This window comes from Schistocerca cancellata, chromosome 4, assembly GCF_023864275.1.
Source record: "Schistocerca cancellata isolate TAMUIC-IGC-003103 chromosome 4, iqSchCanc2.1, whole genome shotgun sequence".
Taxonomy (NCBI): Eukaryota; Metazoa; Arthropoda; class Insecta; order Orthoptera; family Acrididae; genus Schistocerca; species Schistocerca cancellata.
In genome coordinates this window covers 646,303,733-646,327,678 of record NC_064629.1, presented here as the reverse complement: position 1 = coordinate 646,327,678, position 23,946 = coordinate 646,303,733, and the positions used below count along the sequence as shown (strand labels likewise).

Sequence of the window (23,946 nt, the reverse complement as noted above, 5' to 3'; positions counted from 1 at the left end):
ACAAAGGTTATTGAGACCTTTCACCTATACTGGTTTGGTTTGGTTTCTTGTGGGTTGTGGGATATGTTGAACAATATGGAACAATGAAAGTATGAAACTACAAGTGAGGTTGATTAAAACATTCTCCTCCCAAGTGTGTACAAGAACATGTGGATCATGCATCACAATTCTGTTACTATCCTTGGATCTTATGGACTTCTTTATGGAAGATGAAGAACGGACACTGATACAAACAGGTGTTCCAGGGCATGCATCAAATTTTTATGCACAAATACATTATTGTGACCACACCCCTCATAATTCAAATTGTGTTTCAGCACTGGTTATAGAGGTGACAAACCAGATTCTTTCACCTTGTGGAACCTGGCTGACAAGCTCACACACTAATATTTCCAGCTTATTTTCGAAGTCATTGCCTACCAATGGTGCCAAGTTTGACACCACCTCCAAACTGAATTACATGGTGCCGCATGGGCATATTTCCATCAATGTTCATAGAGTTCAGCACTTTTTGTCTGAACTGCCACAATTTCTGCCCAAACTTGTCCAAATCCCCCATACCAACTTACTCCTGTGGTGTGACACCTTTAAAGGCAAATCACATTCTCTTTCCCTGCCAAATTCTGCAGCACCATCTTTGATGGTCTGCATAACTTATCACATCCTGGTATTCATCCCACCACAAAATTAGTGACTGAGGGCTTTGTGTGGTCAGGTGTTTAAGTGGACTGCAGACAGTTTATGCACACCTCTTGTTTGTCAATGCAACAGGCTAGGACACCACAGTTTTCTGCAACAGGGAAAATATGACATGCTAAGACTGACTTCAATGTGTCCATTTGGACCCGGTTGGTCCACTACTTGAGTCAAATTTGTTCCGATATATTTTCTCCGCAACTGACAGGACAATGTGTTGCGTGGAAGCTGTACCTTTAAAGGATATGATAGCTAAATCTACTGCTTTGGCCTTTGTTCGTCTGGATTCCTTGTTACAGTTGCCCATCATCAATTTATACTGACCAGGTGTGTCACTCAGCCCCATCTTTTTATTCTTGGTCTTTGTCTATTTCATTTTGGAGTGTGCATATTAACACCAATGACTCTTGTCTTATGATCAATCACATTTAATAAAGTGGTTACATTTTGTGGTATCAGTACATTCATTTTATTCCACATGTCACCACCACACATGAAACCACAACCATCTAACTATGTATTTTTGTACAGCATACTCTGAAGCCTTGATGGTGGAGAGGCCTTATGTGAATCCACTGTATGGGACCAATGAGTTATTCTGTCATATCTTAATGTAATGTACAATTACTGATGTTTGAAGAAAGATAAAAATAAAAAAATTCGCAATATCTGTTCAGTTTTAATTCTCTTGCTGATTTTCATTATTTGCATTACTTTTCCTTACTTGCTTAGTTACAAAATTTTCTTCTATTAGCTCAGGAATAATCTAGTTTTCTACTGATTTAATTTTAAATAGCCAAGTAAATCTGAATTTTGTCAGTAATGTGTCCACCTTAAACATTCAACAAGAGGGAGAATCTTGACAGTGTGGTTAAAATGTGTGTTTAAATGATGCTGTAGTCATGAGGTGGCAGAATCTGACTGGTAGAATGAACAGAAACAAATGTCTGCTGTCCTTGGCTGGATGTTCACAATGGTAACACAAGATGGACAAGTGAACAACATGCCAACAGACTCTGAAGAGTTACTGAGAGAGAAACCAAGATTATGTGATAATGTAGTAAAGTAAATCTAGAGTTAGGTACAATGGAAACTATACACAACTGAAGTGAAGGTAAGGCATGAGTTTATGGCCATGTGGTCATATTTATCTCATCTGCAGCAAGAACTATTGTTGAAGCATACATTTGAGGAATTTCAGGGTGGCACTTTCTTGGAAAACTGCAGCATTTTACAGGTCCTGCCACTATCAGCCATCCAAGTCCATTTATTCTGGTGGGTATTCAAATTTGTTGGGTAAAGACAATAAATGTGTTACCAACAATTTGAATCCTTCGCTCTCTGTATGACATTTTATCTGTTATTAAAATTTTGTAAGGCACTTTAAATACATTCAACAAATAAATACATAGACAAATGTCCTTGTTGGTGCTTCACATTTGATGTTTGTTCTATGTGCTGGTGAAGTTTGAAACCATTCTTGCAGATGGCAGAGCCATAGTACAGTGTCAATATGGCATCTACATGCAACTCACATTACAATCAGCATGCTGTTATTGGATTCTTGTGTTCAGAAAAAGAAACCATGGTCAACATCCATAAATGTTTGTGTGCAGTGTATGGTGGTGCTGCAGTTGATAGGAGTACAGTTGGGCAATGGATAAAGGAAGTTAAAACCTGAGGAAATGCAGAAACAGAGCCATGATCAACCAGGCTCAGGACGTCCTGTCACAGCCACTGCTCCAGACATCCACCCTACAGTCCAGGCCTGATACCCTCAGACTTCCATCTCTTTGGGCTGCTTAAAGATTCTCTATGGGGAACACACTTTGAAGATGACGAAAGGGTCATCCATGCAGTGAAAACATGGCTATGCCTACAGGACAAGAGCTTTTACCAGCGGGTAATACATGCTCTTCCACAACGTTGACATATGGCCATAGGACGTGATGGAGACAATGTAGAAAAATAGGACATGGACAAGACCTGTTCACCATGTCACCAAATTCTGACTCTCAACAATAAATATGTTCCAAGAATAAAATGTGGGGCATTACTTATTGGATGACCCTCTTAGTATAATCTAACAATTTCTGCACTCTGGTGTGTATTTTCGCCTTAGAATCTTTATTGTTGTGTGGTTTGTATAATATGGAAGTATTACGGTTCTGATGTCTCCCACAGTACCAGTTTTTAAAAAATATTTTATAGCTTCTACTGGCAATTTTCTTACAGTCTTCTGCATTGTACTTTATTTGATATACTTCGACTTTAGTCTGTAGAGCTAATAATTGTTTTCTAAGCAACTACATCATATCAGATGTTATTGGTACACTGGGTTAGCATATGTCAACATGCTACTATTCCTGTTTAAAAGATATCTATATATTTTATTATTCAATAGCTATCTCAGCTACTTATCAAATATTTATATCTACACTAATAATAAAACTGTAAAACCATCATGTTGTCTGTCTCTGTATACACACAGATCTCCAAAACTACTTGGTGAATATTCATGAGGTTTGCACAGGTAACTAGTCTAGCTGGAGGCAACCTATAGGATTTATTTCAAAACTGGACCGCAGATAAAAACAGTGTAATTTGAATTTTAGGAGTCTTCTCAGGTTAGTAGCTCAGATATTTGCCTTAGTGATGGTGTAGTATCCAAAGAACCAATAGATTATGCTGTCAGTTTTTGTACCTCAGTGACAGGAGTATTTTTAGAAGTTTACATCAGTGACAGAATTAAATACAACAATCTTGTCTTTATGAATACAAACTAACAGTGAATTTACAGAATGAAATTTTCATTCTGCAGCGGAGTTTGCGCTGATATGAAACTTCCTGGCAGATTAAAACTGTGTGCCCGATCGAGACTTGAACTCTGAACCTTTGCCTTTCGCAGGGAAGTGCTCTACCATCTGAGCTACCGAAGCACGGCTCACGCCCCGTCCTCACAGCTTTACTTCTGCCAGTATCTCGTCTCCTACCTTCCAAACTCCGCAGGAGAGCTTCTGTAAAGTTTGGAAGGTAGGAGACGAGATACTGGCAGAAGTAAAGCTGTGAGGACTGGGCATGAGTCATGTTTCGGTAGCTCAGATGGTAGAGCACTTGACCGTGAAAGGCAAAGGTCCCGAGTTCGAGTCTCGGTCAGGCACACAGTTTTAATCTGCCAGAAAGTTTCATAACAGTGAATTTACTTGGCTAGGCTATACAGATTTACTGATTTCACTTTGTGTGTTAAAGACTTTAAAAAATGCTTTGCTTGTTTCATTACGTTTCATTTATATTTGACTTCTTCACTAGGAAAACATTTCTTTACAAAGTGATCCTGTAACAGTTCTGTTTTTACTGAGTGAGGTATGGAACCCTAAAAAGTGACAGTCTGCAAACGCCCTTCTTTATCTACTGTTAAGTGCGGGCCTACAGCCAGTATCTGTATAAAAAGCTCACATGCTTAACTGGAAAATACTTATAATTTTGCAAGTGTGTTTATGCTTCTGTGAGTGTTTTACATTTCTCTGTCTATAAGTTAAAAAAATTAACCTCCTAGCCATCTTTATGATCCTTGGAAATATTTCATTTCACAATGGAATGTCTATTTAGCAGAAACATGAATGTTATAGTAGACTAATGTCTACTCCAATTAAAATTTGAAAACCTGCAATTGGAATTATTAAGCTAATGTTGTGTAGATATTCCTCTTAATTCATAACTGAATGCCAGTTCTCACCTTTTGTGAAGCAGGATCCTGTGAAACATCCAATGAATCATCAGAATCTAAGAGGTTTGGAATAGATTGTGCACTCTGCAAAGTCTGTTTCCCTCCATCACCATTGATATGATTAATTTCTTCTTCCTCAATACTACCAATGCTCAAAAGATTTGGCTGTGACTGAGCAAATAGTTTTGCTCTCAGCAACCTTCCAAGATGAAATAATACATGTTATTAAACAATTTACCAAAAATCAGAGAACTGCATTAGAAATGATTGTAAATTTATAAGACCTACCTCAATTCTTCTTCACGTTTTTGCATCTCTTGTAACTCTGCTTGTATCTTCTCTTCAGCTGACTGGTAGCCCTTTCTCACTGGAGTCTTTACCAGTTCTTCATCTGAATCCTGTACAAAATGCTTCTTATATGAAATCTGTCAGTATAAAAATTACTCTCCCCCCTCTATAATTTGCTACTATGAGGGACAATCAAAACTTTCCATTTGAGTATTTTGCTGCAGCATGTACACAATGTAACATGACTCTGATGTGAGTATATAAGCACCCACATGTGAAAGTATTAGTGTGGCATTCCTGTCTTTCCAATGCGTCTGTGTGCAGTAAATGTGGAAATGTGAACTATGGCCATATTACCAAATTCGTGTGAACAGGAACAACATGCTGTTATTCTTTCCTTGGTTGCTGAAGGACAAAAACTGGAAGACATCCACTGGAGAATGAAGAATGTGTATGGGGCAGCATGTCTATAAAAAAACTACCATTGTGGAATGGCGCACCAAGTTCGTAATAACAGATGTCCCCATATAGGAAATGTAATGCAGAAATTACACAAACTCATGTGGGAGACACTAGAACCTGCCCTATAGTCCTGATCTCTTGCTCACGTGATTATCAAGCCTTTGGTCCCTTAAAAAAAGTCCTTAATCCGTTTAAAATTTCTGTCAGATGAGGATGTAGAACAGCCAGTTAAGAACTACTTCATGCAGCAGGACACGATGTTATACCAAACAGGTATTTTTAACCTGATGCATTGTTGAGATGATTGCCTCAATGCTCATTGTGATTTTGCGTGATTGGCATACCTATTCTGAACAGTGTGGTTTTTCAAATAGAAACTTTTTGATCACCCCTTAAATGTCATGACATGTACAGCTGGAAGTCCAATGATCTACATAGCAAAGAAACAAGTGAATATTATGGTTTATTATCTCAAATGATGCTCCCATTAGACATGGTAACTGGTAATGAAATTGGCTTTCCTATTTTGAAAGGGACCATCTTGGCATTTGCATTAGTTTAGAGGAACCATGAAAAACCTAAACATGGATGGCAAGATAGAGGTTTGAGCTCCCTTTGCCTGGAATGTAAGGTCATTGTTTCAACAACAATGTTACATTTCTCAGCAAATATCTACGGAGTCTAAAAACCAATGGCTCAGGTACCATGTTGCATAGTATCAAGTAAACATAATGAAACGCACACTTCAGTTGTGTGGCAATAAAACTAGGACACTATTTCCTGTACAACTGATTTGCAAATAGCAAACAATGGAAAATCCATAATAAAAACAATAAGCATTACATTGCTCTTCACCATGGAGATGGCACTGAGTGGCAAATGGGCACATTTGCAAGTATATTTACAAATGCACTATATTTTTTTCAGAAATTTATGGTGTGTGTAGAATACAAAGGAAAAAAGCTCATTTGGTTGATAAGTTCTACAAATATTACTAATTAATTCAGTAACACACTACATACCTGTGAATCATTCCCACTATTGATGTCAATTATCTTCCTTTGAATTGGAGGCTGGTTATGTACAGGTGAAGCAGAAGGAGGAGAAACAACAACAGGTACAGTATTCCTTGGAGCAGCATAAATTCTCATCCTTCCATGTGATGCATAGAACCTCTGCATCAATCCTTTCTGTCCACCACCAGATGAGAACCTGTGTGTTGGGCTTGCAAATGGAGAATTATTAAGTGATGGACTTGTTGACTGAGATCTCTTTGTTGGAACAGCTTGTGCTGAGGGTTCTCCATCATTTAGTGAATCTGAAAGATTGTTCGAAGAGGAGAAACTATTTGGATCACTCTCTCTCTCTTCTGTGGAACTGTTGACAGCATCAGGTGTTTGAGATCTCTGAAATAAAAAATTAGATATCTTATTCTGCAACTATTCTGTTCAGATCAGGAAGTTATTTCAAACCTTAACTTCAATGATAATGCACTAAATTAGAAAGCGAAAAGCTGGACGTTTTTAGAGAAAACAGAGAACACTGTGTTAGCAAGAACTTCTGCTGAGTACCTTTGTAACCATATCCTGATGGAACATCTAGTTCTTAAAACTGGTAACAGATGTAGCATAACACTGGACTGAAACTGGCCATTCTATTATCTTTAATGGCTTCAAGTTTCAGTCATCCACTTTATTCTTTTAGGGAAAGGTTATGGAAGAATTAAACATTGATTTGATGACAGATTTCACTGAGAAAATTATTTCAGAGTGTATAAATTTTTGAATTTGGCCATTGCTTTGATCTCCTCTCAGAGACTTAGCTACTGATTTGGCTAAATTTCATTTCTTACCCTTTCAAAATACATGCAGCTACTGAACTTCCCTCCAACAAATTGCTCTGAACTAAGTATCTGTGAGGGACACCCACACAAGCAGGCACAGGTAAACAACATTATGCAGTTAGGTTACTCTGAAGATTAAAGAGAGAAAACTACACCACACCAGTTGTTAATAATCATGAAGATATTAAATGTTTTTATGAAAATATGTAGCATCTATAGAAAATTAAAAAAAATGAGATGGGTGGTTAGTGTTTCACATCTTATTGACATCAAAATAAAAAAAAAAGAAAATAAATTTACACGTATACAATAATGGGAGAAGAAAAATGATTTGATGAAGGAATCATCAGTTTTCTATACTTGAGTAATTTAGAGAAACCACAGAAAATCCATGTCACTGTTAGAGATATATTTTCCCTCAGTTTTCTCTGACATGAACGTATTTTTAAGTTTAGGCTAGGCAGGATAGCTGCTGTCTTAACTTCTTCAGTAAAAAAAAGAGTGACTGAAAAAAATGTAACTATTAATCTAGCAGTGTAGCGCTTTAGTGGCATGGAAAGCAACCTAGGATCTAAATCGTGTCAGTGACATCCTGCAGATCGGACAGTGTCCCTGCCGAGACACCAATTCAGCAAAAGCCATCACTTCTGTACTCCCGCTGCTGCATGCCAATGACCTGGGAGTGGAACAGTCTTCAGGAAGAGGGGTGGGGAGGGAGGAAGAGGGGTGGGGAGGGAGGGGGGGGGGGAGAGAGAGAGAGAGAGAGAGAGAGAGAGAGAGAGAGAGAGAGAGAGAGAGAGAGAGAGAGAGAGGAGGGGCCATCACCATCAGTACATCTGAGCCATACCATGAAGCACAGCCAATGCAACTACACTAGCCATCTTACTGCCATCTGACTGCCTGAGCTCAGGCAGCCAGCAATGTGCTACTGCCTTATGGTCTGGGCGATGCGGTGTGCTGTGGCCAGTTTTACCCAGTGGGGGATCTCACCCCCCCCTCCCCTATTTTCCAGTAGGTCTGGGAAATATGTTTTCATCTTTTTTAATAGTTTGCATACTGCTGCAAAGTTAAATGAGCAGTGAGAAGGTGTGTAATGCTTAATCTTCATGGACTTTCTGTAAACATTAACATGTCATTACAGAAGAAAGAATTATGATGAACAACAAGGAGAGTGAGCAGAAAGTTTTGTAGACAATATCAGGAATAGCCATACATATTAAATTGACAGATGATGATCATGCCAGTAAGGTTATTCTGTAGGAAGCAAAACAATGGGTGCTTGATGCACTTTTAGAGAGTCTACTGGCTACAATGTCATGAGAACTTACGTCAATGCAGTAGCAACTGTGAAAACTTAGGTTGAAACTGACTGATTAGGCTGAGGGAGAAGCAAGTAGTTTTTAATGCAGAGATCATATAATAGCTGTTGCTTTCCTGACCACATTCAGCAGTTTTGTTGGAAGCCACAGTGTCGAAGGTGCACACAGGTGGGACACTCCATTCAGATATTACCACAGGTGCGAGAAACATTGAATCATAGTAACACTTGTACCCTTATTTTAAACAAGACAGGAGGTGATGTGACCATTCCACAGTACATGTGACCACAGGACACCCTTGTGCAAAATCTGTGGCAGACATTTGTCTACTCAGCTATGTGGATGAAAGATTGTGTAAGTTTCCTTGCATATATTAGATTAGATTTACTTTCATTCCAATTGATCCGTAGTGAGGAGGTCCTCCAGGATGTGGAACATGTCAGAAAAACAACAATACATGACAAATATTTACAACTAAAACAAATAAGCTAATGTACCATTCCACAGGTCCCAAGTGGAATGATCGTCATTTTTTAATGAACACAGAGTCATTTTACAAATACTAATGCACTGAATTTAAAATAAAAAAGTTTTTATTTATTTATAAGGTAATAAACATGTAATACAACTACTGTAATACTTATTTACAATGAACACATTACTGCACTGAAATGGTGCAGAAGTTAGATTATACTTACACACACACACACACACACACACACACACACACACACACACACACACACACACACACACACACACACATTTTCAGTGAACACATTACTGCACTGAAATTGTGCAGAAGTTATGTTGCACTTATATACAAATCAGTTGGTTTTACTAAGAAATTCATCAATGGAGTAGAAGGAGTTGCCCACCAATAAATCCTTTAGGCTTCTCTTAAACTGAATTTCATTGGTTGTTAAGCTTTTTATGGCTGCTGGCAAGTTATTGAAAATGTGTGTTCCTGAATAATGCACACCTTTTTGTAAAAGACTAAGTGACTAAATCCTTGTGAAGATTATTCTTATTTCTAAGTATTGATTCCATGAATTGAGCTGTTGGTTTGAAAAAGTGATATATTTTTAATGACAAATTTCATTAAGGAATAAATATATTGGAAAGCTGTAGTTAGTATCCCTAGTTCCCTAAACAGGCTTCTGCAGGATGTTCTTGAGTTCACACCACATATAATTCTTACTGCACGTTTTTGTGCCCGGAAAACTTTAGCTTGGCTTGATGAATTACCCCAAAAAATAATCCCATATGACATTATGGAATGAAAGTAAGCATAGTATGCCAGCTTTTTCATTTTTACATCCCCTATGCCTGACAAAATTTGCATTGCAAACAGAGATTTGTTAAGACGCTTCAGCAGTTCTGTGGTGTGCTCCTCCCAGTTGAATTTATTATCAAGCTGTAATCCCAAGAATTTAACACTGTCCACTTCTTCTATCTTCTTGTCATCGTATGTTAGACATATACTCTTGGGACACCCCTTACAAGTTCTGAACTGCATGTAGTGTGTTTTTTCAAAGTTTAGTGACAAAGAATTGGCTAGGAACCAGTGATTAATGTACACAAATATTTTATTGGCTGATCTTTCTAAGACTACACTTGATTTGCTATTTATTGCAATGTTTGTATCATCAGCAAACAAAACAAACTTGGCATCTGGTAATGCTACTGATGAAAGGTCATTGATATACACAAGAAAAGTAAGGGCCCCAAAATGGAACCTTGTGGGACCCCACATGTAATTAGTTCCCAGTTGGATGATGCCTGATAGCTTGATACATCTCTCTTTCCTAATAACACTTTTTTTCCTGCCAGAGATATAAGATTTGAACCATTTTGCAGCATTTCCTGTTACACTATAATACTCTAGTTTACTTAAAAGGATGTTGTGATTTACACAGTCAAATGCCTTTGACAGATCACAAAATATACCAGTTGCCTGCAATTTTTTGTCTAATAAATTAAGTACATTTTCACTGTAAGTGTAGATAGCCTTCTCAATATCAGCACCTTTTAGAAATCCAAACTGTGACTTTGACAGTATTTTATTTGAGATAAGATGGTTATAAAGACGACTGTACATTACTTTTTCGAAAATTTTTGAGAATGCTGGCAACAGTGAAATTGAACGGAAATTTGATGCTATTTCTTTATCTCCCTTCTTAAACAGTGGCTTAACTTCAGCATATTTCAGCCATTCAGGAAATATTCCACTGATAAACAACTGGTTACACAGATAGCTTAATATGTTACTTAGCTCAGAATCACATTCTTTAATTAACTTTGTTGATATTTCATCATACCCACTAGATGTTTTTGATTTTAAAGATTTTATGATGGACATTATTTCTGTTGGGGTAGTGAGGGTCAAATTCATATTATGGAAGTTACTTGAAATGTCTGGTCTAAGGTAATCCATAGCAGCATCTACCGAACCTGACAACCCCATCTTTTCAGTAAGTTATAAAATGTTTGTTAAAAGTTCTGCAATACTACACACATCTGTCACCAATGTATCATTTACTCTTAATGCTATTTGTTCCTCTTCATGTCTGGTTCTACCGGTCTCCTCCTTCACTATATCCCATATTGTCTTTATTTTGTTATCTGATATGACTATCTTTTCCTTGTAATATATTTGCTTTGACATCCGTATTACAGTCTTTAATATTTTGCAGTATATGGTCACAAATACCTGTGGCTAGCCAGAGCTCATTTGGTGCCAAGAATTTGGACTCTCCACATTGTAGACCGACATATGGGTGGTAATAGTGTCCACTCACAGGGTCTGCCATTTTTGGGTTTCCAAGTGGGGAGGAGAGACTTTCAAGTGTGGGTTGAAGTTCTCATTAGCACAGGCATTTGCTACAATGTCATACTTTGACTACAGTCCTTAGTTAAATACCATGCCAAAGTATGTCTACAGCAGCATATACTGGAGCTGGATCGACATAGTTCCATTTCAGTTTTACTGTTGAAAGAAGAAAACTGTCACAAGGAAAACCCAAGACATCACGTAAGCCAACTAAACTGTGTGCACAGTCTCAGACTCAACTGTCAGGATACAATAGTGAAAGGCACAGGAATTTTTGTTTGATTTGTTTGATTTGTTTTAGCACAACTATGTACTTTAGTATTAAGTGCCCAATATATCGGTATGTTCCCCACCATGTTGTTAACACATTTCTTGACATATTTTTACACATGTCTGGGGTTACAGTGTGAAATGCATCCTCAACAGCATTGTGCAGTTCATTGGTAGCATAGCAACGTGCAGATACATGCACCTTAATGACTCACCATAATGAGTTGTAAGGTGTGGTGATGTCAGGACGTTTTGGTGGCCATTTCAAGGAACCTGGTGGTGTTGATGCACCACAACTTATCAAACGTGATAAAAAACGCTCACTTAGGAAATTGCGCACTGCAGGAGCATAGTGAGGAGGCACTCAGTCTTACTGCAACCATATGCATTCTGTGAGGCCCCTTTCCTCAAGCTGAGGTATGAACAACATTTGGAACATGTGTAAATAATTTGTGCCATTCACAGTCCCTGGAAAAATGTATGGTCCAAGCATCGCTGCCCATATCATCATGTGAGGCAGCTTTCTTTGTAACTTGACCATGTAATGAAGATTCTCTTTGGCTCAAATGACAATATTTTTATCGTGTGAGCTGTGATAAATGGCACATTCACTTGAAAACATAACCATGGCATAGTTCACTGCATTTTGAAATTGAGTTAACAAAACTTGGCACGCTGAAACGCACTCATTCCTGTCTGTGTCCGATAACTCTTACGAACTTCAGTCATAAAGGTCTGACTATAATGTCTTTTGATATGATCTCACATTTTTGTCCTTCGTATACCAAATTTAAAGCATATTGTGTGTTGGCTTCACAGGAGACTGTTCAATCAAAGTAGAGACTCAGGCACGTTTCTTCTCATGTCTTCTTCCTTCCACTCAGTGGCTTGTCTTTAACACTGCCAAAAGCAAAAGCATTTATTTCTCAATCCAGAAGTGTCGCCTTTCATGGTGGAGCCTCATCACATCTTTCCTAGAACACTACTGTAGTATTCTGTCTCATTGTCTGCCCTGTGTGTCATCATTCAGGCACCCACACACTTGTCACTAAATGCTACTCAGTAGTGCAATTACGACCACTCATGTCTGACATGGCTATAAATTAAAACACTATTGTGGAAACATGTAAACACAAATTGCAACAAGTAGTAATAAAGTTACCAACCTGCCTAATAACATCTCATACCATACAGAAGTTACAGGGGTATGGGGACTTCTTGCCCACCCTGTATTTAAAAATCATGTGTCTTGGCCATGATCACCATATCAAATCAACAGGCAGAAATGGTGGCACATACTATTGTTAACCATTGCTTATTAAAAATCTAATGCCAGAGACAATAATAAATGACCACAGCACTAATTGCCAAGTATGTCCAAGTTATTGAAGCAATTACACTTATTATTATTTCTTCCGAGAGTGCTAGTTCTGCAAGGTTCAGATGAGAGCTTCTGTGAAGTTTGGAAGGTAGGAGATGAGGTACTGGCAGGGTAAAGCTGTGAGGACGGGGTGCAAGTCGTGCTTGGGTAGCTCAGATGGTAGAGCACTTGCCCGCAAAAGGCAAAGGTCCCGAGTTTGAGTCTCGGTCCGGCACACAGTTTTAATCTGCCACAAAGTTTCATATCAGCACACACTCTGCTGCAGAGTGAAAATCTCATTCTGAATTACACTTATTATTTACACTATAAGAAGTTAAAAATTAGTGCACTACACCTGCAAGTGAATGGCTGAACAGAGTGTTCACAGGACAGTAGGGGAAAAATGTTAAGTAATTTCATGAATAGTAGTCACAATGATTTGAACATTTTACCATAATTTGTAGTGACAGCTTGTAACTTGGAAACTGTACAAAAACATGGGCTTTATCCCCTATGAGGTGGTTTTTAGCCAAAAGACCCCATTTTCTTTCAAATTATGCTACCTACCCTAGGCGAAGATGTATACTTCACACAAAATTTTGCTACAAAATTAAGAAGTATGTGGCAACAGATTAGAAAGATGAATATGAAGTCTTAAGAATGGCATAAAGGCACCCCACAACAAAAAGCAAAATTGGTTATGTACCACACTGGGCAGTGAGTAATGTTATCTAACACCTACATGCTGAAAGAAAAAACTAAAAAGCTAATTTTGCAATACCAAGCACCTTACCAGATAATTGAGATTATGTCCCCAGTTAATGTCAAACTGCAATGACCAACCCAAAGTCCAATTGTCCATGTAGTAAGAACTCATTTATTTCATGTTGTACTGGAAGCACTGCCGTATTTAACAGCAGCTCCTTCTGAATGGGGAAGGGAAGCAATTGGAGAAAATACAGGGGGAAAGGTAAAATTAAGTATATGACGCAGGATGTACTAACAGTCATCCTGACACTCCTAATGCCATAAAACCATGAGGCGGCCTTGTGAGTTAATTTGTTGTGTTTGCTAATTAGTTATTAGGGATATTTGTGAGTGTATATTCTGCTAATGTGTGTATTTCTTTCATGAGACAGGCTCAAAGGAGACATTCTTCTTTAGGTAACAGGTTATGGGAAATTTTAGATGAAATTTTCTGTGGAGTGTTAGTGGAACCTTAGTGTGTCCAATTTAGTTTAGAAGGGAATCAATGATGTTACATGGTGCAGAAAGTTCGTTGTTTGTTAAATACATGGTTTGTGTAGAGGCAGTCATGCAGACTTTTAAAGGCAATAGGTTGGCAGTAAATGAGTGATGGTGTGTTCATGTTACACACCTTTGGCCTTTAACTTTAAAGATATTTCATAAGGGATGTTTGCTAGGTCGCTTTAGTCAGTGAAGAAAACAAGGAATTTGAGAAAGTACTACTCTTCACCATGGAATAACTACAATGCCAAGTTGGGCTACTCACTGTTTGTCCCCCACAAAATGAACACACACAGTTCTCAAGTCATGTGAGTACACCCTAACCAGTAGTTGTAATTTGCATCTGCTACAAACAAGGCCATTTCAGCTGTGTACAGTGAATTTAACTGCATGAGCAGGGATTGTTGATAAATGCTATGTGATGCAATTTCTTAGGACATTTTTCCAGTTACCTGCCACCATCACTGGAACAACAACACTTAACACAAACTGCTCATTATGTAACTGCCAAACCCATCTTTCAAGACTACGCCCATGAAAAACCTAATCTACTTCAATTGCATGCTACACCCGACCCTTCTTGCTTCCCCGAATCAGATGATATCAGCACAAAATAGTCACTTAATGATGGAACACCTGCTTGATGACATGAAAATTTATTGGACCGAACACCACCACTAACTTAACACCACACAGGAATTAGCATAACTCTCATAAATATTGTGTATGTCACCTGAGATGTAGAGTTGCCAAAATCCCACCTTTATCTTTCTTTAACCTGCAGGCCCATAGCAGTCATGTCAGAATCAGTGACTAGATCTCATTGAGTGAGCAAAGGAGTGAAAACAAAACAAGGGGCCTGACACACCATGTTTGAGAGTTGCAAGAGTCAGATCATGTATACCGTATGATATTAAAATGGAAAGAGGCCACACAAAAGGGAAAATTAAGCAAGAAGTGTTTGCTCTGAATTCATGCAGTAGCAATAGAATGTAAAGTGCAGGGTGTTGCTGCCCAACTCTTAAGCAGTAATCCAGTATCCAGATTAATCTATGACGGGAAGAAATGTAGCAGTATAGAATTTTAGTGGCATGGAAAGCAACCCAGGACTGTAATCAGACCACAGTCACAGATAGCAGGCCAAACAGTGCCCCTACCAATGCAGCAATTCAGCATAAGCCTCTACTTCTGTACCATCACTCCCATGTGCCAACTACCTAGAAGTGGAACAGTCTTCAAGAAGCTTCTGCAGTTTGACACATTGACACATAACAGATGAACCCTGGTCATCAGCCTCTGCCCCAGAGATTTCTAACACAGAAACACAGCTCTTCTGTAAACTCAGCTGGGGCAGCAGTATTTAAAACCCCTGGTACAGCCCATCACCATTGGTACAGTTGGGCTGTAGTATGATGCGGAGCTGGTGCCAGATGTCGTCTAACATGACGCAGCCACTCCCACTTTCTCCGGGCCATGAACCAACAACCACCTTCTGACTGCCTGAGCTCCAGCAGTCAGAAACCTGGTGCCACCTCATGGTCCGAACCATGCAGCAAGTTCCAGCCAGTTCCACACTCAGTGAGAACCACTGCCACCCACTGCTGCTCTACAGCTTGCAGTTCTGTGTTCATCAGCTACGTATTTGGGTAGTTCAGTCGGGGCCACTTGTTTAGCCCTGGCTACTGGCTGCCTCACTTTGCTTCACCATCCCATCTCATACTGCCAGCATGCTCAGATCCCAGGAGCCTCGCCCATGCCTTCTCTCTCTCTCTCTCTCTCTCTCTCTCTCTCTCTCTCTCTCTCTCTCTCTCTCTCTCTCTGTGTCTCACAGGAATTCTGGCAATAGACTAGCTGTCTGCATCATATGCACCACCACACACCTCCATCAGAGAGCCATTTGTCCATATGTTCCAAAAGCATACCCCATTACATTCAATTAAACATTACATTTAGGACAACAATGACTTACCTTATGTACAGTATTTTCATCAGATGTCTGAATTCCATTTGCTTCTTTCAGTTCTCTCTCCCTCTGTACTGCCTCATCAATTTCTTGTTGAATTCTTGTTGTTGCAGGCCGTGGAGGCTGAGTATGCTGTTGTTCACTTGAACTCAGAGTTTTATGTAGGAAACGAAACTACAAAAACAAACAGTTGAAACCATAAGAACTGTGTTAACAGTCACATATAAAAACTAAGTATTTAAAACTTTTCCACAACTATTTTATCAAAAAGTCTACATATTATCCATTTTCTAATGATGGCCATATTGTCAATAATGATCAATGGACATACATAGTATATACTAGCAGCACACAGTGGCCTGAAACCCAGCATGCTTTGCATCAAATCATTGAGGGTTAGTAGTGGGAGGGTAACCCTATGTGCCAACTGAATTTTACCTCTCAATATCAGTTTTTAAGAACTTCAAAGGTAGGAATTTTAGTTACAGAGTTGTGTGTGTGTGTGTGTGTGTGTGTGTGTGTGTGTGTGTGTGTGTGTGTGTGTGTGTGTGTGTGTGTGTGTGTGTGTTCTCTCAAGGGGGTTGTGCTGCCCAGCAATGATCAAGCCACCATAGTCCCGTGAAGCAACTACACTGTCAGTTTAGAGGAGCAACATTATCATGCCTGTGCCGATACCAAATTGGTGATGAAGGACATTCTTAAAAATATGTTGTAATTTACTTCCCCTTTTCATACTGTAACACTGGGCCACAATGTGGGCTTGGCTTTTCAGCTGCAGCTGACACTGATAAACCAGAACACAGACTTGTTTCACATCCTTGCTTAGCTGGAGGGGACCAGGCACACACTGGGCATTTTTCTTCACTGCCCCGATTATTTTTTCTGGTTTCAGTGAGACTATGAAAAGGTGGGAGAATTATCTTCCCCCACTTCTTGCTGCACTTACACATAAGGGGTATCATTTATCTAGTTGATAAGGCTATTGATAAGGCAGCCTTCTTGTCCAGCAATGTGGGTTTCTATGAAGTTTTCCAGAATTTTAAGCTCTGCTCCAAGCCTGAGAAAATCTCTTAACGAGCTTTGTCAGTTATTTATGCAGAATTTTGGTCATCAAACCCATGTTGTGGTGGTGGTGGTGGTGGTGGTGGTGGTGGTGGCGTGGTTGCAGTTTAACCAACACAACAAGTGCCTTGAGCAGTTGTGTGTGGCCTGGATGGCTGATCTGCAGCACCTCTTATGCAAATGATGTTTTGAGTGTCCAAATGTATGCTATCTCTTATGCAGACTCACTAATTTGGGACACGATTGTCCAGTTAGCTCCTGATCCTAATGTTCAAACTAGAGCATTGACCTTTAGCCATTGTTGCCACCAAAATGTCACTGGAGCATCTCTTTGGGTGTGGATCAAGCATGATGTACATTTTTTTCATGTATGACTGGCTCAGCATTCTCCATTAGGTGCTCATGCTTTCCACAAAAGAGTTATGCTGTCTAGCAGTTGTCCCCCTGGCATTGCATGCTCATCTATTCCACTGGCTGCATGGATGCATTGCACTTGGGTATGACTTGTATGAATGCATTGGTGCTAACTTGTGTGTGCTGGCTGGTGATCAAGCTTGACATTGAACATCTGGGTTTTGCTTGTGGGGCTTGTACACAGAACTAGGCTACACTGCTGCACCAGGTCTTTCCTTGGTCAGTCCCAGAGCACCATTGAGATAGGGTGCACATCAGTTTCAGTGGTCCATTTTTGTGCAGCTTGTGGTGGTTGGTGGTTAACGCATTGTCCAATTTCCCATATGAAGTTAAGCTGTCCTCTACATCGTCTACTGCAGCTGTTCATGTGTTTTATTTTTTTTGCCACCGAGGAATCCCCTGGGACCCTCTTGTCCAATAATGGGAGGCCATTTGTGTCAAGGAAGTTCAAGGACTTTTGCATCCACAATGATATCCAGCATCTGACTATATCCCCATTTCACCTGGCTTCTAACTCTGAGGTGGAGCACTTCATGTATACATCCAGGACCCAAATGAGGATATCTGTGTATGCTTCTTCCCCTGATTATGCATTATGGAGTTTTCGAACTACACACCAGGAAATGTCAGTCAACAGATACTGTTCAGCAGAACATTTGCATGGGTTCCAGCCATCAGGTCTCCTGGATTGTTGCACTTTGAGGCACATGTCCTGGAACACCATGGTCCACCATATTTTCCTTCTGGGGCTGCCGTTTGGGCCCAGTCCTTTGGCCTGTGGCAGGGGAGGCTGTCAGGTGTCATGGTGGGCCACAAAGGTCATCAATTGTTTGTGGTGGACACCAGTGAGGCAACTGACCCATCGTGCAAATCAGTTGTGCCTGCACCCTGTTGGGAGATCACTGCTGTGGCCTTCTGGTCATCTGAGTGTCACAGTTGATCACAACAGTGTTCCAGGGGTGGGCCCCAATTTGAAGTGGTAAACTTCCTAGCTGCTGCCCCGTACATGCCCTCTGCTGTCCTCCTGTCACCTGCAACCTCAGGACACTGTGAGGCTCCCACCTCCACCTCCCAAGGTGAAACCCATGGCTTTTGTCCTGTCTCCCCTCCTCTTCCACCACCTCCTACCCTGTTGTCAAGGGAAGTGGCTTTGCCCCCACTGCCACTTGTGGACCCAGTGTTGCCACAGCTTCCCTGAACTTTCATCCTTCCAGCATAACAGGTAACATTGAGATTGCCTCTTTTGGTGGTTGGTCCATCGATGGGTTCTCCAACGGCCGCTGTGCTTGTTCACCACAGGTTGTGGCCCAAGCCTGGTGGCTTGTTTTCTCTTCCCAGGAAGGAGGGAGACATGCTGAAACCCACAGACAGCAGAACTGCCCATAAATTTTCTTGTGTATTTGTGTACGCCAATATCAACAGAATTCCATAAATACCCAAATGGGTTAAGATAAGGTGATCTGAGAGTACTCTAACCAGAAATTTATTCAGACTGTTTGCAACAATGTCCACATAATATGCATTCATCTGTGGACCCTCCAGCTGGGTAATAGGGCATAGTTTCTGCCATGTGAACACAGTCCAGACCATAACTAAGTAATTTCCTGCCTACATTCATCCCTGTTGACATGCAGGATCAATAGTTTTATACAACTGAAATTGAGTTTCATAAAACCAGCATTAAATGTCATCACTGTCAAAGTCCAGTGGTGATGTCTGTGGGCCCATGTCAGTCACTGAACTCTGTGTTCAGAGGTCACAGAGAGCGTACGAGATGGTCTTTGGCTGTTGAAGCCTATGCAGTTCATTTTCTCCACATAGCTTCAGTATAAATGGGTTCTTGGCACCCCACTTTCAGATTGATACTGATCTGACTCACGTTAAACCCAGTATGACTGAGGTGGTGACAAAATGCCAATCTAACACTTGCAGTCATGCTGTGGGGCAGTTAGGATGCATATGGAAACAGTCTGCGATCTTTAAGATTCATGCTAGACAGTGTTGACATCAAAAGCCTGAATTCTTGTGTAACCTATAATACACAATGACCTATGGATCTTTTACTGATTATCATATCAATTTCAAAGTTTAACTCATGATAAGTTGCCAAGTTAACTACACACGTGCCTATAACAGACTGCTGAGATATTGTGTTAACACTCACAACATACACAAAGATCTACCACTAACACTCTAGAATCATCATGCATGATATCTTCAAACTGAAAAACCTTGCTGCAACTTTGTCACTTGGATAAAATGCCAACAGCATGCATAATGGCTTGCTGCTGACATAAATCCACGATCAAACACAAACAGCACAATACTGAACTCAAATTATTAGAGAGAATTGTTGGTCTGTGATTACTTTCCTTCAGAAGGCAAAATTTTTACTATTTCTGACACACATAAAAGCAGAATTGATAACAGAATCCTGGTTATTGGAACCATTATATAATTCCTCAGGGAAGAGAGAGAGGTGGGTTGGGGAAGGTTAAAAAGGAGAGGTGGGTCACTTAGACCCCAGGATGGGAGGGGGCACCTGTATTAAGGATGATTAGATTAGGTCCTTACTTTTATTTGTCTCCTAAATAAGGGTAAGTGCTGGTCAGCAGTTTTGTTTTGTAAATAAGTTTTCACAGTTTAATCTATGTTTTACACATGTTGAAAGTCTGACAGTCACTGAGAATGATAACATTGTAAATGGTCTGGACAGAATTCAGGACTATAGACTACTACAACCACTGTTATTCAAATAATGTGCCTCTCCAAGTACTGAATTGTTCTGTCATTCATCTGTTTGTTTAGTCATCTGTCCATGATGATTTTTAAGTCTCATCATGAAGGAAACCATCAGGCAAGTGGAACGCCTCAGGTTGTACATAACTAATGAGGAGCAGTTTTCAGAAATTAAATATGTACAGTGTGTTAAACCATCAGTACAAGTACATTACTCTGCGACTCTTGAGCTTTGTCATATTAAATGTAACATAATAAATTTTGAGTAACGCTGCTGCTTCCTCATTGTTAAATACCTATTGTTTATCTCCTAAACCTACATCACTAGTGGCATTCCCAGATTGCTATTTGTCATCCACCTAAAGATAATCTTCAGCCCTTTAATATGATCAATCAAACAATGTAAAACTGTGTTTTATTAGCTACTTCCTTTACATTTTTCTCTTTAATTTGCAGGGATTCTGAATTCCCTGCTTCACGTCTGTTGCAAGCCAATTAAGACTTTTGCACCAGGAAACAATTCACTCTGAACCATAGTCATGGTGGGAAAAGTCTGTTTCAAAATTATTTGTCTCTTATTGCAATCACATAAATCACAGTTCAGATTAAACTGGTTATTATTAGTATTAAGTTTTCCTTGACTGCTACTTCACATCATACCAGATATGAGAAGCAAGATAGTCTAAGCAGTGGCAAAATTCTGGACTACCATTTTCTTATATTCTGTCATTCTCCATCTACACTTGGCCATGCTACCTGGACACTGTTTATCAGAATGGACTTAGGCTTGGGAGTTGGACTTGCATTTTTGTGGTGTGTGTAATAAACGCAGAGTGACAATTATTGAACTATATAAAATAAAATTGTCCTAACCTCTGAATGGCTTGCGTTAGGATGTTCAAACTGCAGGGTTGGCTGTGGGGCAAGATGTGAATTAGTATGGTTTGGTTTAACAATGAAACCCACTTTAATTTGGATTGGTTTGTCAATAAGCAAAACTGGCACATTTGGGGGACTGAGCATCCACATTTCATGATTGAGAAATCTCTTCACTCTCAATGGGTGACTGTGGTGTGCAATGTACAGTCATGGAGTAATCAGTGCAATATTCGTTGAAGGCACAGTGACTACCGAACAGTATGTGAAGGTATTGAAAGATGATTTCATCCCCATGATCCAAAGTGATGTTGATTTCAACAAGATGTGGTTCATGCAAGACGGATCTCATCCCCTTCAAAGCACGAGAGTGTGATGTCCTGGAGGAGCACTTCGAGGACTACATTCTGTCTCTGGGATACCAAGTGGCCACTGGCATGGGCCACGATTGACCACCATATTCTCTGGATCTGAACACATGCAACTCCTTTTTGTGGGGCAATATTAAAGAAAAGGTGTACAGCAATAACTCCAAAAACATTGCTGAGCTGAAAACAGTAAATCAGGAGGTCATTGACAGCATTGATGCCTCAACACTTCTGTGGGTCATGTAGAATTTTACTATTCATCTGCACCCCATCATTGCCAATGATGTCAGCCATATGAAATATGTCATAATCTAAATCCAAATAACTATAGTGATGTCTACAAGTTGAATAAAGTGTGTGCATGCTGTAGTTTGTAAATATTTTATGTTTTTTATACAGTTCAATAATTGTCACCCTGTATGTGTCAGTAATTAGTCTGTGTTCCGTCAGTCATAACACAGAAAAGCACTATTATGGAAGTTTGTTAAATAATTCTAAAATATTTTAAGAGGCCTCTACAAGGACAGTGTTCTTTACTCAGCAATGTTACTTTAGTTCAACAAAGGTTTAATTTACTTCAGCTGCAATGCCCCAAAAGGTATCACTAGACAAAATGTTAGTCACCCCCTTAAAAGAAAACACTGGTCACTTTGAACTACTGTAGATGGTGTGAATTAGTACCAGTGACCTTTCACTGGTAAGTCACAGATGTGAATTAGCTTTATGTCCCAATCAAATGAATGCATCAGCACAGCACAATTGGCTGATGAAGCTGGCCAGTCTTGATAAATCAACATAGACTCTCCAATCTGTCTGAAAGGAATGGTGCACCACTCACAGTTGTTTAAAATGGTGTAAGATCCTAACTGACAGGGACTGGAGACGAGTGTCGCACCTTTTAATGACAATTGGTTTCAAATCTGAGAGAAATTCCTGCCATCTGTGGGAACAGGCCCATCTCAATCCATTTCCCAGCAAACATCGTGGGGGCAAGTTGATTAATGGACATTTGGAGTAGGGTTCCTCACAAGAAGCCATTCATTGCTCACTGGTATGAAGTTGAACATATGCAGTGGGGCATAAAATGCAGTCCGCAGCTCGTGGTCGTGCGGTAGCGTTTTTGCTTCCCGCGCCCGGGTTCGATTCCCGGCGAGGTCAGGGATTTTCTCTGCCTCGTGATGACTGGGTGTTGTGTGATGTCCTTAGGTTAGTTAGGTTTAAGTAGTTCTAAGTCCTAGGGGACTGATGACCATAGCTGTTAAGTCCCATAGTGCTCAGAGCCATTTGAACCATTTGAACCATAAAATGCAGAAGTGACCAAAATCTATCTGGAGGCATGCAGTGCAGTATGCCAAGTCATGATTGTGCATCTATCCAATGCCAAGATGTCTAGTGCACTGAAAACCCAAGGAAGTGTTTAATTGGCAGTGTGTCTTTAGTCTAGTTCAGGCCACAATTGGTTTTGTGATGTTTTGGAGACATTCTGATGTGAGCCTATTTATTCAGATTACTGTGAACATGAACCAGACTGTTCGTTTCTACCGTCTCAGTGACTGAGTATTTCCCTTTCTCCTCCATCTTCTTCATGATGCAAATACTTTGGATATATTCATTTTCCTTGATACCAGTAACAGCCATGTTCACAAGGCTACACATGTATGTTCCTGTTCCCTTGCATCTACTGATCCCTTATCTTGTCCTTGTTTCTTAAAGTATCATAAATTTGCGTTTTCAACATTTGAGATGCAATATTATTTTGGGCACAGATAGTTACCTTAATCTTTTCGTTAAATGTTAGTGACACATCCTTTGTGTTCGATATTGTGTTGTCACTAAGTGCTACAAGTCAACTGAAACTAGCAGAAAATAATGCAGGTAGTATATTTCTTTGGAATGATTGAGCTTGGTATGTAAAACCATTGTTTAAGAGAAAGACATCTACCTCTTCCACAGCGCCGATTGCAGCAGAGTGTTCGTAGGTGTGTGCACTTGCATCCATCGATAATGGGAAATAAGAAACATTGACAAACAGAGTACTCTTGGATTAACCATTTCCTCTGATGTACCAACAATGCAGGTAACATGTTCATTGCTGCACAGAACAGCATGGTTTGATGTTCACACCCCACAACACCCCACTGTGCCGAACGTCTTTTTTCAGTTTTGTGCCATTTAATAGCACTGTTGGGCTGTACATTATTTGTGTTAAAAGTAGCATCCTTGTAGAGTCATCAATAACTAATTTATACTGTAATACATTAGTACTTTGCAAACTCTTTTCTGCATTATATGAGATCTGCTTAAAAAATTCTGGAAATTTGTCCACAAAATTCTTCTACATTTACCTTTTACTTATTGTTCATTATCTCCTTCAAAATACACTCTTCTACAATTGACAAACTACTCCCAATGCCATTTCCATTTCTGGAAGCAGTCTTGTGAAGCAAAGGTCTTTCTAGTCTTGACTCACGAGGCATG

At 39.8% G+C, this 23,946-nt stretch overlaps 1 protein-coding gene across 1 annotated transcript in view; it reads right to left on the bottom strand.

Annotated features, from left to right (window-relative positions):
* The window catches only part of LOC126183706 (neurofilament heavy polypeptide-like), a 399,419-nt gene that overhangs the window by 14,620 nt on the left and 360,853 nt on the right, over positions 1-23,946 (bottom strand). The window contains exons 6-9 of the mRNA XM_049925891.1: positions 16,016-16,183; positions 6,196-6,579; positions 4,712-4,821; positions 4,433-4,622 (exon numbers count right to left, since the gene is read on the bottom strand). Of these exons, the coding sequence (XP_049781848.1) occupies positions 4,433-4,622; positions 4,712-4,821; positions 6,196-6,579; positions 16,016-16,183 (852 nt within the window). The remainder of the gene's footprint in view (positions 1-4,432; positions 4,623-4,711; positions 4,822-6,195; positions 6,580-16,015; positions 16,184-23,946) is intronic.